This window comes from Serinus canaria, chromosome 18 (assembly GCF_022539315.1).
Source record: "Serinus canaria isolate serCan28SL12 chromosome 18, serCan2020, whole genome shotgun sequence".
Taxonomy (NCBI): domain Eukaryota; kingdom Metazoa; phylum Chordata; class Aves; order Passeriformes; family Fringillidae; genus Serinus; species Serinus canaria.
In genome coordinates, this window is record NC_066331.1 from 3672665 (window position 1) to 3689666 (window position 17002).

General features: G+C 45.1%; 1 protein-coding gene across 1 annotated transcript in view; it reads right to left on the reverse strand.

Annotated features, from left to right (window-relative positions):
- RHBDL3 (rhomboid like 3) overlaps positions 1–17002 on the reverse strand; it is a 60072-nt gene that overhangs the window by 13148 nt on the left and 29922 nt on the right. Inside the window, exons 2-4 of the mRNA XM_030233810.2 lie at positions 9175–9333; positions 2162–2386; positions 1337–1485 (exon numbers count right to left, since the gene is read on the reverse strand). Of these exons, the coding sequence (XP_030089670.1) occupies positions 1337–1485; positions 2162–2386; positions 9175–9333 (533 nt within the window). The remainder of the gene's footprint in view (positions 1–1336; positions 1486–2161; positions 2387–9174; positions 9334–17002) is intronic.

Genomic DNA, 17002 nt, shown 5'->3' on the forward strand with positions numbered 1-17002 from the left:
CTAAAATCAAGTGTTTCTTTCTTTTACAAGCCCAGTTTTCCCCATATTTTCAGAGATGGAAATTTCCATTTCTCATTTCATGTAACCAGCCTCATGCCTAAGCCCAGTAGGCCCCACTTGCAGGATGAAGTCTGTGTAATATGGGCTCTTTGGAGGGATTCAGCATGCAGAGGACAGAGGTTGCCACATTCAGAAGTTTCTTCTAAAAACTTTTCCCTACTTTTCCCTTGGGTGGAGTCTGTTTTTGTCTGGGATCTTGTGCTCCAGGGCAATTACACACCAAGGAAGTTATTCCATGGCAGGAAAGAGACATCAGCATGTCTTCCATCAGAGATTTGGAAAAAAGGCAAAGATCAACTTGATCTTTCTGGCCTTTCAAAGAAGAACATTGACTGATGGAAATATAGGCTTTCTATTTAAGAACAAAGGGTCCTTATGCAGTTTCAAACTCAACACTACTGCTGAAAGGCTTGTGGCTGTCATTTTTCAATGACAGAATTAAAGAAAATTGCAATTATCTGCCAGGAATGTGTGAAGATAATGATCTGAGAAACTGCTCAGAGGGGGTAGAATGTTTCGTACAGGGATGAACTTTCCAGTGACACTTACTCATGACCATGGTATCACAAACATCACACAATTAAGTCTATTTAAATTTTGTGAGGGTCTAGCACAGCTGAGAAGAACAGAGTCAGAATCCCCACACCTTGTATATTCTTCCCAAGTCTGCTACATACCTCCCATGGGATGAAGGAGGATTCATTTTATTGGGCACCTTCATTTTGCATGGACCATTCTGTGTCCATCAGATCACTCAAGATTGTTAACTCTTCAGGAACACTGAGTTTATTCAGTGTTTATTATTGTGTACAAAATGGGAGTTCAGGCTTGACACAGCCTTCTGGACATTAGCTCAGTCCCTACAGAAGGGACCAACATTACTGAGTGATGACATGTCCCAGGCACAGGGAATTTAACTGACTTTTCCAACACCCTGTATTTTTAAATACCAGTCCAGCATCTTTGCAGACTTGTTCTAACACCTGCACCGCTCCTTTAGTGGAACACTGGGCTTTGACCTGGTTTTAGGAAGTGCACAGTAAGAGGAAAGTGTGGTCCCAACACTGCTGGGGAGAAGAGCAGCATCTGTTAAGTTCCTTTTGTTGCCTTGTCCCTTCAGAGAGCTGTGAAGGTTTGCACCTCATTGCCCAACGGTCCACAACATCTTCAGATTTTTACACACAATTTATAATTGAGTTTTTAAAATTTAATTCTGAGCTGAATCTGTCACTTCCTCTATATCTCTGGGGAATGTGAACTGTTTGTAAGTACTCACCCTGCATGCATGAATATGTAGGTTAGGTACCTCCAAGCCTGGGCCCGAAGCTGGGGATGGTACAGTAATGCATTCTTCAGGTACAAAGGGTGGCTGACTTGCAGCACAAATCTGTCTAAGACCACTCCATTGTAAAGAAAAAAGGCAACCTAAAAAAGCAGAGAGATTCATTGGTTAGCAAATGCCTTTTCTCACCAAAAAGTACCTTTTATCTAAAATAATGGAGAAAAAGTAATATAGAAAAAATTTTTCTCCCATTTGACAGCTTCACACAGCATGAAAATTCCCTGTTTTGAGGAACCTGCAACACATTGATATAACTGTATTTGTGGTCTCCTGTAACACACCAGCCCCTGAGTCAGAGGAACCTGCTCCCAGTCAGCACCCTACTATCAGTGTCATATCTACTCTGTACTTACTTGAGCATATTACTTAGCAAATGTGCAAAGATCTCATTTGGGCAACACATGAGCAGGTCAGAATATTTAACCCAGAGGTTCTCTCCCCTCCTTTTTCTCTCCACTCACAGAACAGAGGTAGCTGTACAGAAATTTCTAATCCCGTTGACTTATCCATTCCTCTAGAACTGTCCTGTTTTCACTCCTCAGTTTTGCTCTCATTTTCCAAACTGTGTAGTCCCATATACAAATTGTTCCAGTGACAGGATCACAGTCCCCCCCTTAAACACACTCCAAGAGGCAACCAAAATAGCCATCAGCTTCACGTCTGTCCTTGTCCAGGTCTGACCGAGTCCCTCTGCAGCCCTTGATTGTGTCCCAGCAGAGCCTTTGGCAGCGTGGGGAGGTTCCCAGGGAGGGTACTTGCCTCTACAATAGTGATGGTGATCATGAACCAGGGCGGGGGGCAGCAGGTGTAGCTGTCATAGTACCACTTGCGGTCGATCTCCCGCGGCAGGGTCTCGTAGGCCACATGCCGGATCAGCCTCTGCGAGAGGCTCAGCCCCGTCTCCTCCAGCAGGGCCTTGCTGCACAGCCTCCTGTTCCCCTGCAGGATGGCCTGGCGGAAACTGTTCGACCTTTTGTTGCTCATCTGGGTAAAAGGGAACAGAAGAAGCCATGAGTAAAAAGCAAGGCCTGGCACAGTCATCAGGGAGAATAGTGCCAGTTTGGCAGCACCAGATCCAGGCAGGCAGGAAAGGTACCACCAGGCTGAGCTTTAGGAACCAAGACTTGGGACAATGACAGGGTGACTTGGGGTGCAAGGAAAACGAGTACCATGGCCTACCATTATGATGTCAATAAATGAGGTCAGGGCAGAACTCTGGCAAGGCAGAGTGGAGGCTGCTGATGCACCTGGCTGAGCTCTGTGGCCCATTCTTCCATGCACCCTCTTCACCATCAGTTATCACAATCCATATTCCTGTGTCCTCCTTCCCCCTGCTCCCCCTGCTCTATCAAACTTTCCTGCAGTCTTGGGGCAGGAAAGTTTCTCAAATGTAGCAGCAGGCACTTTCACAGCACATCTAACCCTTGTGGCAGGACTTAGCTCTGGGCAAAGAAAATTCTCTCTCTGTGTAAAACAAAACTGCCTGAGCAACAGCAACAAACAACAAATTAATCAGCTGTACAGGCTGTCTTAGCTCCTGTAAGCTTGCAAGTCTTTACAAGGCTTCTTTCATAAGTTATCTTCAGAGGGGGCAGGCTCTGAGATGGCACAGGCTTACAGCTAATTTGTATATGCATTATCACCTTACATGCATAGATTTAGCTATCTTTTTGAGCATACACTTCACCAGTTTGGATGCATAATTAAAGAAATTGCATTTGCAAATTAGGCAGATGGAATCTTACGCTTACCCTTCTGGGGGTGGGGGAACACACCAGGTCTGAAAGAGCTTGCTCCAAGATTTGTATAATTGTTAATTAGCCCTGATGTTAAACAAACCTGCTGCATTAGAGCCACTGTCTGTACTGGCTGAATCTTTGGCAGGGAGCTCCAAAGGCTCACTGTGTACACAGGCTGCTGCAGGGGGACCTTCCACTGTAACAGGCAGCAAAGCAAACACAGCCTGGTTCTTCCTCTGGGAGAACTGCTAACTGCTCTCAAACCACCAGCACATCCAGCCTCCCAGAACCAAGCAAGAGAAGACACTCAAAAGTTGTCTTGGATCATGCTGGTTTCAGCTGATATCCCAAAGCCAGCAGAGCCCAGAGCTTGTGCTCTCAGTGCCCAGGCAGTCAGGGAATTGCTCCAAGCTGGACCAAGCTGCTTAAATACAGTAATCACTGCAGGGAGCCACCTCCTGTTAATCACTGGAGGAAGGCAAGGGGCCATCTGAGGTGATGGCACTGCGACCCACTCTGCCCATCCCTCCTTAGCCTTCATTAGTAGCCTGTCCCTCCAACACAGAGGAGCATTGACCATCAGGTGATGTTATACTTTTTTTAAAGTGAGGAAAAATTTGTTGTTGTTGTTCTCTTTGAGTTGTTTCAGTGAGAAGATGTTTTACCCAAACAACTCTCTCCATTTTGGTATTTCTCCTTTTCTCACTCCTTCGCTGATTCAGAAAACACTTGTAAAAGAGCATTTCTTGTAAAAAAAAAAGCAGAAAAAAAAAAAAAGAAGAAAAGAAATGTCCACAAAGTCTCTCTCTCTCAGTCTTCTCATGTCCATCACCCAAAGGCTTGTATCTAAAACTAGGGAAGATGAGGGGGAAAAAAATTGTTGTGGTCCTCTGTTGCATTAAGAGACCTTGCTCATACTGAAAGATAATATTTTCATAGAGAAACATCCAACAGGTACAAGGCTTTCTTCAGCATGTGTGAGATGCCTTTTGCTAGGTAACAGATGTATCTCTGTTTCAAGATACTTTTAGCCACCTAATGACCTCTCTGTGTCCACAGAAGAAAGCTTCATTCCAGGTTAGTTCAAAACAGCCTTTCAGAAATGTTCTGCATGTCTCCCTCACAAAGTTCATTATTTTCTCTCTGGCTTTCTCTGGTCCCCACCTGCATGCATTGCCCACAGCACCAAGGGGGAGATGATCTCCAAAGAGACAGCACAGCTGACTGCTAGGGCTCAAGCAAACACAGCAATCCTGGCCCTACTCACATGAGCCCAGAGACCTTTGGATCAAGCTAGGAGGAGATGGGCATGAGGAGAGACAGAGGATTAAGTCAGTATTGCTGCTCTCTCAAATTCTTGATGAGAAGTCTATTTTGTTCCTCAGACTGACTTCGGAAGACTCAAATCTTCCCAAACAGAGTCTCGCATATGGTCACAATTTGCTGACTGGATTTTGGAATTACATAATATTGGTATTTATGAGCCAAGTATTTAATCATCAGCTGAAAGAACACTAGGCCCACTGTTGGCATGCACATTATCATGGCTCCAGGAGCCCAGGGCAGCCCACCCCACTTCTCTTCACGCAATCAATCTAGGACTTCTTTAATGAGCTTGATATTAAAGATGCAAGCAGATGGGTACAGCAAACAGTAAGTGGAGAGAGAAGACAGCAGTAGGGAACAACACATTCACTTGGTCCTTCCTGCCTGCAAAATAGTATTCTGCAGAGAGAAAGAATTTTCCCTTGCAGAAGAGCCAGGCTGAGCTGACTGGTACCCAGGTGCTGTCATCTCTGCCCTTTGATATCACCCTACCAAAACAAACCAAGGCTTAGGGCTAGAAGTCCGCTCAAGGGCTGGGTTTGATACCTCCATGCAAATGGAAATTTTTTTCCTTCTTAGATCTGAACCTGTCTTCAACACTGAAAACATCAACATTTAGGATATCAAGAGCAGAACAGTGACAAACTTTGATGAAGCACAAAGCCCTGCTTTTGTTTAGCACACATGATACTCCAAAATTACTCTGGAATAATCTGCAACTTGCAAAGGAAGTTGTCCATCCCCCCGGCAGACCAATTTCTCTATGTTCCTTGGTTATCTGTAGTATTGTGGCTACCTCAGATAATAAATAGCCAAGTCATGTACTATTTCCCCACCTCCAATTTCAGGGCTTGTGTGGGGCCCAGCACCCTTTTTATGGTTTTATTCAGCCTCACTCAGAAGGTTTTGAAAAACATGGATTTCTGCCGATTACGTATTGGCATCTTTGAGACTGGTCTTGAGCTATTTTTAAACACATGCAGCTCTGTGACAGGCAATGCATTCAGCTCTCCAGCTCTGATCCTCCAAGACACAGAACATTAAATCAGAAGTTAGCACAAGCTTTTTAAAAGCCTCTGCCAGCTCCAGTTTTATAACCCACTTTACTTACAAATGCAACCTCTCCAATCAATTTTGCTTTCAAGATTCACATTTATTTCCTTCCCTCTGCCCACACTTCTACAAAATGCTAATGTGGGTAGAGACAGCTTTTCCCCAAATGCATATCTCAGCATTAAGTTCATCTGTCACAGATGTTGAGCCAACCTGGTAGCACTTTCCCAAATAATATCAAAGGGAAAAAAACCTGAATACCAAATACCAACATTCTGATCTGGTTTGACCAAGCAGTGGTTTACTCAAGGGATTCAAAGAAAGAGGCAGGAGAGACAAAATAAATTATCCTTGCTCAAGGTTTTGCCTGATTCCTATTAAATGTGCCAGGCTTAGGCCTTCCAGCACTTCCAATAGAAAAGGTAAAACACTTTCAAATTGCAAGGTTACTTGAAAGAACATTGCTTGCAGGACAAGACTAACATTGTGCTTCAAATAACATTGTTACACAGTGCTCCAAAAATGTGTGTTGTTCACATTAAAAATGAAGTAGAAATAGCCTGTCCCTAGAGGCCAGCCAGGGAAAGCAAAGCAGGTAGTGATTCTTGATCTGGAAAGTAAAGGATGTGCATTTAATTAGTTAATATATTTTGCTCATTACTGAGATGTTACATCAACTTCAAGTTACTACAAAGCCACAGCTAAACATTTCTGTTGGAAGCAGCAGTGTTTTGTTTTTCCCAAGTCACATGAACTCTGTCTTAGAGCTTACTACTTACTGCAAGCTCTATTAGAGTTCACAGAATATTATGTAAAGTAATCCAGAACTGCCAACAGCAACTGCTGTTCAGCAAGAATCTCAGCAAATAATATCTCAACTATAATTAACTCCTGGCTTGTCTCTTCTCTGAAAGTAGCAAAGTTAAACACCTTGGTTCACTATCTCCTCCTGTGGCCCATGCTGTTCATAGCCAGAATTTTCTCTGTGCATCTCTTTTCACAATGCTGCAAAGCAACCAGAGAGCAGAGATGCACAAGACGTCTCCACTTGTACAGGGAACACTTTTCTTACTCTGTACTGTCTCAGACACAGCATAAGAAATCCCATCTGAAACTGCTTTCTGCCATTACTACAAACCACAGTGCAGAAACAGAAATGGATATGATCGCAGCATTGTGTTTTACAACTAAATTTCATACACACAGAGGAGAAGTAATTTCCAATGAGTTGCCTATCTGATCTTTTTGAGCCTTTTCTGTTTGCAGATCACACCAGGAGTTTTCATCTTCCTTGAATTTATTCATTTCTCAATTTATTTCCCAAGTGCTTTCTGGGGTCTAGTCTCATATTTTAAAATTTTCAATTTAATAAATTTAAGTTGCTTTGCTGAGAGCAGGCATACATATGGATGTTGCTATTAAGGTGAGAAGTCTATAATTACATTTTTGATGTATCTAGAAGTTCACAAAACATTTTGAACATCAGAAGATAACATAGCTTTGCTCAATAGCAGTCCTTTAGCTGGGGAGCACAGTGCCTGAGAGAGCAGGCAGAGTTCTTGGTGCTCATAATGATGCTGGAGAAAAGGAAAACAATACATACAGAGAGCCTTGCTTGTAAAGCCTCTGGTTTAGTAAAAGGTTGCCTTTCCATCCCCACACCCAACACCATCATTTTTGGCAGCAGGTCAGTTCTTGCTAAGCTACTGAAACAGACAAATTAACCTGAGCATAAAGCAGAGAGGGCTAATCATCATCAAGCACAAACATGCGCCTAAACACCACCACACCGAGGACTGACAGCTAGGAGGTGAAGGAAATCCCTAATTTTACAGTGATTCTGTATCATCTGTGCTGCTTCTTTCCATCAGGAAGTTCAAAAGAAAGTTCAGAAGGCAGGGAAAACAGAAAGAGCCCTTAAAAAGCCTGGATTTTGGAAATCAATAGAAACTAGAGGAGAAGTGAGAAGAGAGATGTCATTTGTAAGTAGTTTAATGTTTTGGCATTTGCATTGCCTATTGATTAGAAAGTGTAAAAAATGCAGACAAGGATAGAGGGGCTGGTGACAGGAAAATCAATGGCTTCTTTATAGGAGTCATTCAATAGTAGTGAAGGAAATTTGCTGTTTTGCAGAAACCACATCACCTGGGTGTGAGCTGGCACAGCCTCCTATTCCCAAAGGAGGAGAATGTCCAAGCATTTCAGCTCCCACCTACTTCTCATTAGTGTGTGCTGCTCCTGAGCCCTGTGGAGTGAGGAGAGAGAAAAAAGCCCAGTTCTACTCCTGAGCCTGATGCCAATGTGTTGGCTGGCCCTAGGCCATCATTTCTGTAAAAGAAATTCGATGATGCCTCTTCCTGCTACCTAAGTGTTGTGCAGCCCAATTAGTGAACGCTTGCACAGTACTTTGAATATCCCCAACTGTGGAACAAGCAGCTGTTACTATAAATACTCTGCTGAGCACTGAGGACCACACTGTTTGTTATGCTGGAGCTGAGGAAAACCTCACAGTGTGTAATCTGTTTAAGAGTTGCTGCATTTATTCTGCTGTGTACCTAGACATGGGCAAGAGGCTTACAAGACTGCCTGGTTAGATACAGCAGGTTTATGTCATTCCAACAAAGTAACTTCACCTTGACACTGCCCAGGGCCTCATGAAGGTCATGACCTGGGTCCTTGACATCTGGGCCATGTTATCATACTTTTCTGATTAATGTGAAAACAGGACATATATAAGACTCTTTCTAAACCAAGAACATGTGCATGAGTGACTATGACAAACGAAGGGATCAAATCCCCAAACTGTCTGCAGAACACACAGAGATACAAATTACTGTACTCAGCAACAAGGACACATCCAGCTTTCCACAGAAACCTGAGGTGTCACCAACCTCCATTCCTCTTTGACTTTGTCACCCAGGCTTATATTAATATTGCACTAAATCTGGGATTCAGGTGTTCAACGGCAGAGTAAGAACAAGGCAAAGCCTCTGAATGGCCAGTGTCCAAGATACCTTGCAAGCAACATTTCTAAGCCATTCTGGGCACCTGACAACACATGTCTGCAATTGTGTTGACTCAACAAACTGTCTTGACAAGAAACAGAGCGATCCCTTCACTAATTGACTCATTAGTAGGGATAGAGAGGCATCCAGATCATGACTCATGCACTGAGACACCTCACCTGGCATAAAATGAATGCGACCTAGAAACACTTTATCCCTGTTGCTGTTGATGCCTACAGCAGTGCAATATGACTCCACCTAGCATGTCAACACAACATTATCTATATATTTTTGTCTGGAAGTGGTGAAATCTCTAGAAAAAACAGGAGACATCCAGGCTGACAGACCTCTGCTTGCAAACAAATGGCTCATTATAGCAGCTAGCAAAAGATATTGAGAGCAAAAACTTCCAAAGTAGCAGCAGCCATTGCTTCACGATATTACTACAGTTCCCACGGTTCCTTCCCATGCAAATTTGCTTCCCTGGAAAAATCAGAAGCAATTTGACTCTTGCTGAAGCAAGTCCATGCAGAATATGATGCAGCAAACACTGGTGTTAATAAAGGGAGGGAAAGAGACACTGTCCCTCAACAGCCCATGTTTTAAGCAGAGTCAAGGACTGACAGGCCCTGCCAGCCAGAGCACTCACCAGGTTGACGAAGTCCTGGTAGCAGATCCTCCCCTCAGAGTTGCTGTCTGCCAGGGCTAGCAGGACCTCCAGCTTGTGGGGGTCCAGCTCCGAGCCGTGCCTCTGGAGGAGGGAGCGGAATTTCTCCGTGCTGATGTAGCCAGTGTTGTCAGGATCAAACTGGGATAGGAGGGGAAAGTGCCACAATTAACAACCCATGTTACACACAGCTCTGTCCTCCTATGCATTCATCATCCACTGCAGACCCACAGGCACTCAGGGGCTGCTCTAGGCTTTGGTGAAACTGCCCTGCAATCACCCAGGGACTGGAAAGCACCCTGCTGCAGAGAAGGGTGAGTCCAGGCACCATCATCCACCCAAGCTTCAGCTACATCAGCTCCCTTCACCTTCCTGCCCTCTGCATCATCATTTCTCTTGTCTATTTTTTATATCTCTTTCTATCTGGAACATCAAGCAAACCAGAAATGCAGTTTGTGAGATAAAATGCACTGAAAACTGTTTTACTCCTCTATTTCCTAACACAATTGCACCACAGAAATATGTCACCCCTCCTCAAGCCCCTTCCATGCTCAGTGTTTCTAACAGTCACCTTTCCAGATCATCTCTACAGATGCCTTTACTATGGTAAGTGCTTTCACTGCTGAAGAGCTATTTTAAGACAGTTAGGAAAGAAAATCTTTGGACAGGAAGCAAAGCAGATGAACACCATGTCAAACTGAAAGTGACAAAGCAGCCACATGCCATTTTGAGAATGTAAACCAGAGTCATTAGAAGGAAAGTCCCAGGTGAGACCTGGAGTGAATCCCACTCTGACAAAAAAACATCACTGTTCTCCTTGAGCCTAAGTGGCTAATCTAGAAATGCCACTGATGAAAAGAGACACTTTTACAAGGCTGTCCAAACTAATGACTGTTCCAGTGGCCTCTAGGGGACTCTGTGAGGGGCTGCCAGCTCACAGGGCACAGCCTCAGCCCTGACAAAGCCAGTACTGGCACCACGCCGAGCACCTTTCTGATGTGCTTGGAAAACTAGTGGCTGCAAGCTGCCAGACCAGTCTGCACTAGCCCTTGTGCAGTCTGATCTCCACCAGCTCTCTGTTGCTGGGAGATTTTGCCTTTGATTTCCCAAACTTGGCCGTGAGGACCGTGGTGCTCGCTGGCCTCCTTTTGTAGATAATGATATCAAGCTTGTTGGCTGGATTGAATGGCTGTCAGAGGGCAGGGTGGTCAGGAGGGAGTCTTTTCATGGAAACATTCGGGACATAATAGGTCTTGGCAGAGCCAAAAAGGTCCTATCAATCCTCACTCTTTCCTAATGGAGAACAAAAGTTGAACAGGCGCTGGGCCTTCGATCAGACACAGTGGAGGGAAATGCCTTGGCAAGGGAGGGGGTAGGAAGGAGGATGTGGCAGAGGATGCAGCCTGCTAGCAGCAGGGCTGGCACAGCTCTGCAGTGAGCAGAACAGCTATAAAACAGAGCAGCCTCAGGCATGGGCTGCTTGTTTAGAGGCTGTAGTGTCCATGTGCGAGGATCTGGCTCCATCTCCTTCTGGCCTGAACCCCTTTGTCCCTCTGCTCTGCTCTCCCCAGCTGCTTGGCTGAGGAGGAGTTGTCTAACCTGAGGAGGGGAGGTCACAGCTCCTTGCTGGAGTAGGACTATCTACCTTTGGTAAATCAGTAGCCCCTTTATGAAGAAGCTGCTGGGGATTACACAAAACAAGATAAAGCAAGTGACCTCTGGACAGTCAGAGCTGGGCACTCTCTCCAGTTCTCTGCCAAAGGTTGTCCTGCCCTTGTGAGGTGGCCTGGATGTACCTCCCTGACAGATGGCACCCAGAGCCAAAGGTGGATTTCATCAGCTGTTAAACAAAGGCTTAATATTAATCCCTGGAGAAGTTTAGCTCCCCTACTCCAGCCTACTCTGATGCTTTGAGTTAACAGATCAAACTCTAAAACCAATCCCAAAAGTCAGGGCTTCTGCACTCAGGCTCAGCTCTGATGAGTTTTGGCTCTTGCTGTGGCTCTCAGGCCAGCCTGTTTGTGGTGCCCAATCCCAGACACACATAGCCAGGAAATAAAGTATTATTAGCACAATACCTGGGATGACCTTTCTCAAGAGGAATTTGTAGGAGCTGTGAGATGAGTCATTCAGTGAATGGATCTAAGACCTGCAACCCCACAGATACTCCTCTGTTCATCCCTGTTTCTCAAAAACATTTGACCTAACCAACATCTTACTTAACTGCACCAGTTTAACTGTATCTTGATATTTAAAACATCAGAACCCAGCTTGTCATTTGCTTCTTGAAGGCCTAAGTACCTCTCTACTTTGAGGGCCAGGCTCAGCACCCAACATGTGGGACTCTCCCCATGCTGTGTGGTCACTGACTTTGCAGGAAGACCAAGGGCTGCAGCCCCAAGGAACATGGCTATTCCTTCAAAGGGCAGATGAGATACAGAGCTGAAGCACACAGGCTTCCAGAGAACAAAAGAGCTGCTGAGATCACAAACCCCTTTTCCCAGATTTTGTTCTGCTTTCAAGCCTTCCAAAAAGAAGCATTTTGTCACCAAGAACAGAAATTACACAACGGCTTCAGAGCTTCAACCCAGCCCACAAGGACACACTAACGACTTCAGACTCACTAGTGCTGGAGCTGATATATCCTGTCATTCAGGATGTTGCTGTTACTGGCTGCTGGCATCCAAAGGCACAGCTGAAGCTGTAGCCGTAGCTGTAGCTGTAGCTGGCTACAAAAGAATCTGCTTCTTTCTCACACCAATAGGCACCAGCATTCCTCCTTCAGCTCACTGAAGTCTTGCTGCTTGCTCCACGAAAATCAAAGCAGTGGCAGAAGGTAGCTGGTGTTTTCTGTAGAGCAATTTGGCTATCGAGTCTCTTCTCCTCTTCCATGTTATTATATACAATTATTTTTTGGCACCATGTTAATGATAATAATTAGAAATAAGTGTGAATTAAAACCATGAATCTGAACAATGTGAGAGTAAGAGATGAACAATGAACAACTGACATCTGAATTCAAATACCTCAGAGCAGGGCCAGAGCACAGGCTCTGCAACCTGGAGCAGAATGTTTTGCTGTCAACCCCAGCTGTAAGGAACTCCACTTATTTATGTTTAAACAAATTTTTAATTGCACAACATTTCTCTATAAAAAGCATATAAAAATTTCATCTGTCACCACTCAAAATCCACACCAATACTTCAAACTGCTTCAAACCCTGTTTCTGGTATCACAGCTATCCACAAAAATCAAAGCGTTGAGCAGGTCCTGTATATCCTCTGTCCCTACACATGGCAAATCATAGAATCACAGAATGTGCTGAGTTAGAATGGACCCAATAGGATCATCGAGTCCTCCATGCTCCATCCAGCTCCTGGCTCTATGCAGGACAGCCCCAGAATCCCATCATGTGCCTGGGAGTGTTGTCCAAACATGTCTTGAACTCAGACAGGCTCGGTGCTGTGACCACAGCCCTGGGGAGCCTGTTCCAGTGCACAACCACCCTTAGATATTCAACCTAGACCTCTCCCTGACTCAGCTCTAGCTGTCTCCTTGACTCCTGTCACTGGTCATAAGAGCAAAGAGATCAGAACCTTCCCCTTCTGAGGATGTTGAAGATCACAGTGAGGTCTCTCCCCAGTCTCCTCTTCAGGCCAAACAAACCAAGTGACCTCAGCCACTCCTCACATGGCTTCCCCTCAAGACCCTGCATCATCCTCATGGCCCCCTTTGGACACTTTCTAATAGCTTCATGTCTTTTTCATAATATGATGCCCAAAACTACACACAGCACCAGTGCAAAAACGTGTGACAGCAGACTCAAAACACTTAGCTCTATCAATTATAAAAGAGGCAACTGACCTTTGCTAGGCGCTTCATGCATTTATCCATGAGGATCTCCTCCAGGGCCAATTGTCCCACAAGCCCAGCCGAGCATCAGGGTCTCACCTGAGGACAGACAGTGCCTGCAGGCAGCACCAGGGCCGTGCTGAGCCCGGCTCCAGCCCCACGGCGAGCAAAGCTCCCACAGCACAGGCACCACAGAGCAGTGCAGCTCCTTCTGCCTGTCCACGATGTCGGGCAGGCAAGTGATCAGGGATGAGGAAGCCGTTTGCCCCCCCTCGTGCCCCCAGACAATGGGACACTAACGGCAATTTCATGCAAGGTTTCATCCGCATTTCAATGACAATCACCCTTAACTCCCTTGATCCTCAACCAGGCTCTTAAGCAAAAATGTAAATATGTTAATGACCATAGCAGCCATCTGACCCAGCATCTTAATTCCCTGGCCCAAAACAATCTGTTTTTCTCCTGTTTCTTCCTTATATTAGAGGAGACACACCACAAACTAAAGGTCCCCCAGCAAAACTACAAGACAAAAGTAAGGTGAGGGGACCTCACAAAATGTGTTGAAAATAGGAAATTCAGTTGAGGAAAGAAAATGAAATCTCAATTGTTCTTCTTCTTTAATTAAAGTCACATCAGCCACGGTTGAGTGAGCAAGTAGGGTGGAGGCTGGTGCTGCAGACAATGAGTATCTTGGGAAAACTCAGACATTTCAGAGTGCAGCCAGCTGCTCCTCTCCCCATGGCAAACAGCCCTCAGAGGCAACAGGGCAGCTGGAGAGTCAACAGCTGAACTGGGCACAACAGCAGGATCCTTGGCTGGCTTTAGGATTGCAGGAACAGAGTTTGCTACCACCCATAGTTTCTTCATTTAAGGGCTTTGTCTCAACACCACCAAAGCCACAGTTGTCTTTCCAGTGGGCAAGGCTCCAAGCAACTTCATCTAATTTGGAAACTGGCCTTGAGTTGGACCAGTTCCTTAAAATCTGAGTCATTCTAAAGTCTGGTGGTGTCTTCACTTTTGGGAGAGACTGGCCTGGCAGTGTCAGGCCCCCTGGCACTGACCCCAGCTCTGCTCCAGACTAGGAGATTCTGCAAAGAAATTGCCCTGAGCTTCAGCTTCTCCTCCCTATTATATAGAAATGACAACCACTGATTCATTTCCCACCAGAAAGGAGCTCCCAATAGTTGGCCTGATTTTTATGTACATGTAGGTCCTTTCCCACTGGAAAGTGGAAATTGCATGCAACATCTTTTCATCTTCAAGGATTTCAGAAACCATTCTGAGCTTTGCTGGATGTAACTCAATGTTAGGTGGCACAACCTCTGCAATCTAGGAATACTTAATGATCCTGCTCTCTCTTCCAAAGGAGAGAAGTGCATGTGAGGAATCCTGATCCAACAGAGAGGATGGCCAGTCAGAGGTAAATGCATATCCCTCCACCCGGAAATCCAGCTTCCCACCATTTAAAGTCACCTCATCTGAGTTGCCTGAGCACACATGGTAAAACATTAGTGCTGGCTCCAGTGACGCACACTCGCCTCCCCTGTAAATAATGAATTTACTCACCACTGCCCAGACAACATAAAGTGATTAAGGGCTGTCCAGCAGTACTTTTAGGGCATGTTAGATTGCTTTGACCTGAGGTGAACCCGAGGGCTGGAAACATCACCCAGCTCTCAAAAGCCAGATTGCTTTTAAGCACAGAGGATAGTGCCTCATCAAGCAGTGCCCCCAGACACACCTGCTCCTCAGGAAAGATGCAGTGAGAGTACAGAGCTGCCAAGCTCAGTTCTCATCTAGGCCAGGAGGCATTCCAGAGAAGAGGGCCTGTCACCTGGATTTGGGTGTCTCTACATGCAGCACATGGCAAAGTGGAGATAGAGGGGGCTGGTATAAGATTCTCTTTTCTCTGAAGAGCAGAATAGCCTGAAAGAGCAGCTTCATGAGCTAGTTGGCCAATCTATAGAGGCATTTCTGTTCTAATTTATTTCTCCTACAGTCTTAGGCATAAAGACAAGAAAGGGACCTACATTACTACCATCTGTTGTTAGCTTCTGCAGAAGCACTTCATCTAAACAGACAATGGAACCACAGATTCAACAAGAATGAGAATCAAAAGATTCAGGAGCGTGCCACTACTCAGTTCTGAGGCAGACTAGAAAGAGGGCTTGGAGCCAGATTTGATTTTTGGTTTTGCCAAGATTGCTGGAGTGAGCCCACAGACTTGTGTGGTGTTGTGACCTCACCATCTACAAGGCACAGGCACCACACCTGTGTTCGTGTGATCCAGCACAATGAGGGCTGTGCAGAACTCAGAGTGTGGCTGGAATATGGCTGCAATGGCAAAGGGCAATTGCCAAGCCACCAGGCCAAGCAGCACAGGGAACACTGTGAACAGAGATGGACTTCTGGGGAGGTTTCAGGTACAGAAAACTATCAGACTTTTCAAAGCCAGTGACAGGTGGACACCACACTGAACTTCTTTACTATACAGTGATCTACATAACCTGGTCCATAACCATCATAGGCCGAGCAAATCCTACACTTGGACACCCCAGCAATTTTTGACTCACAGCTTGCAGGGGAAGCCTATCATGCTCAGCCACATACCCAAATTCATGTTTCTGTCTCCATGCTCATTTTTAACTCATTTAACACATTTTTTACTCTCTTCCTTATCCATCCTCTGCCTGTGGATTTCTTGCTGCAAGTCCTTGCTAAGACACTTAGAGAGGACAGAGCTGAAAGGTGCTCACAGGACCCACTGAATGGGTTTTCAGTCCTCAGCAACCTCAACATCCCACGACTCTGAGAGATCCTCTGCCCCTCTCCAAATCAGCCTCCTGGCAGAATACTTCCAGAAACAAGTCTCTAGTCTCAGCTGGGGAATTACAGACAGTGTTCAAGCCACCCAGAACTAAATTATTCAAAATATACCACTGTGCTGGCTTTGAAACCAGAGCCGCTCCCCAGAAAGAAGCCAGGGTAAATAAAAGCTCCATTACCAGCATCACTGACAGGGAAGGAGATGCAGCACTGAAAGTGAGGGAGATAATTACATGATTAACAAGACAGTATGGGTGGCAGGAGATGCCCTCCATTACGCCACAAGGCCTAATGCAAAGAGACATGTTTATAGACTGAGCCTTCTCCAGCTCTGCTTCTTCCTGTTTTATTATTTATGGCAGTGCATTAAGGCTTCTGGAAAGAAGCTGAGGCACTCTAAAAAGTTGCAGGTGAGGTTTTTTAGGTGAAAATATTCTTTTTAATCTTGATCCAGCACTGACCATGCTGCACATTCCTACATGGTCAGTTATCTCAGCTGCAGTAATAGGCTGGGCAGGCTGTGACCCAGACAGGTGAGTCACGTATCCAACAGCACCAGCCCAAGCTTTGGTGCTATCTCTCATTCCTGAGATTGTGGACAAGATGAAGCCAACAAGAGAGCACCTAGTGATTGGTGTGACCAAACTCACATGAACAGTTAAAATATTTTCTTAAATCCTGAGGCAAGGGGTTTATAGCTTTGCAGAACTGCTTGTCAGCACTGGCCCCAACATTCTTAATCTACGAATGCCCAATCTCTTGCTCTCCTTTTTGAATTCCTCCAGTTTTTTAGGCCCCCACAATCTCCTGAAGCAATGAGTTCTGCAGTCTAGATAAAATAAACTCCACTTTTCATCTGGATGGTGTAAGGCATTAAATATCAAAAGCTGAAAACAGCAATATCCATAGTACCATAAGACATAAGACACGTGATATTCTCATTCACCACCACATAATTATTGTTTAGGTGGTTTTAGACATATCTGACTGGAAAATCTCAAAATTCTCTATTAATATTAATTAAATCTCTCAGGGCCTCTAGGTGATGAGGGGACGTAATATGTAAGTTACTTCATTCAGATCCAAAACGCAACACACTCTGGGTGAGATGCTGCATTGAATTGCATTACAT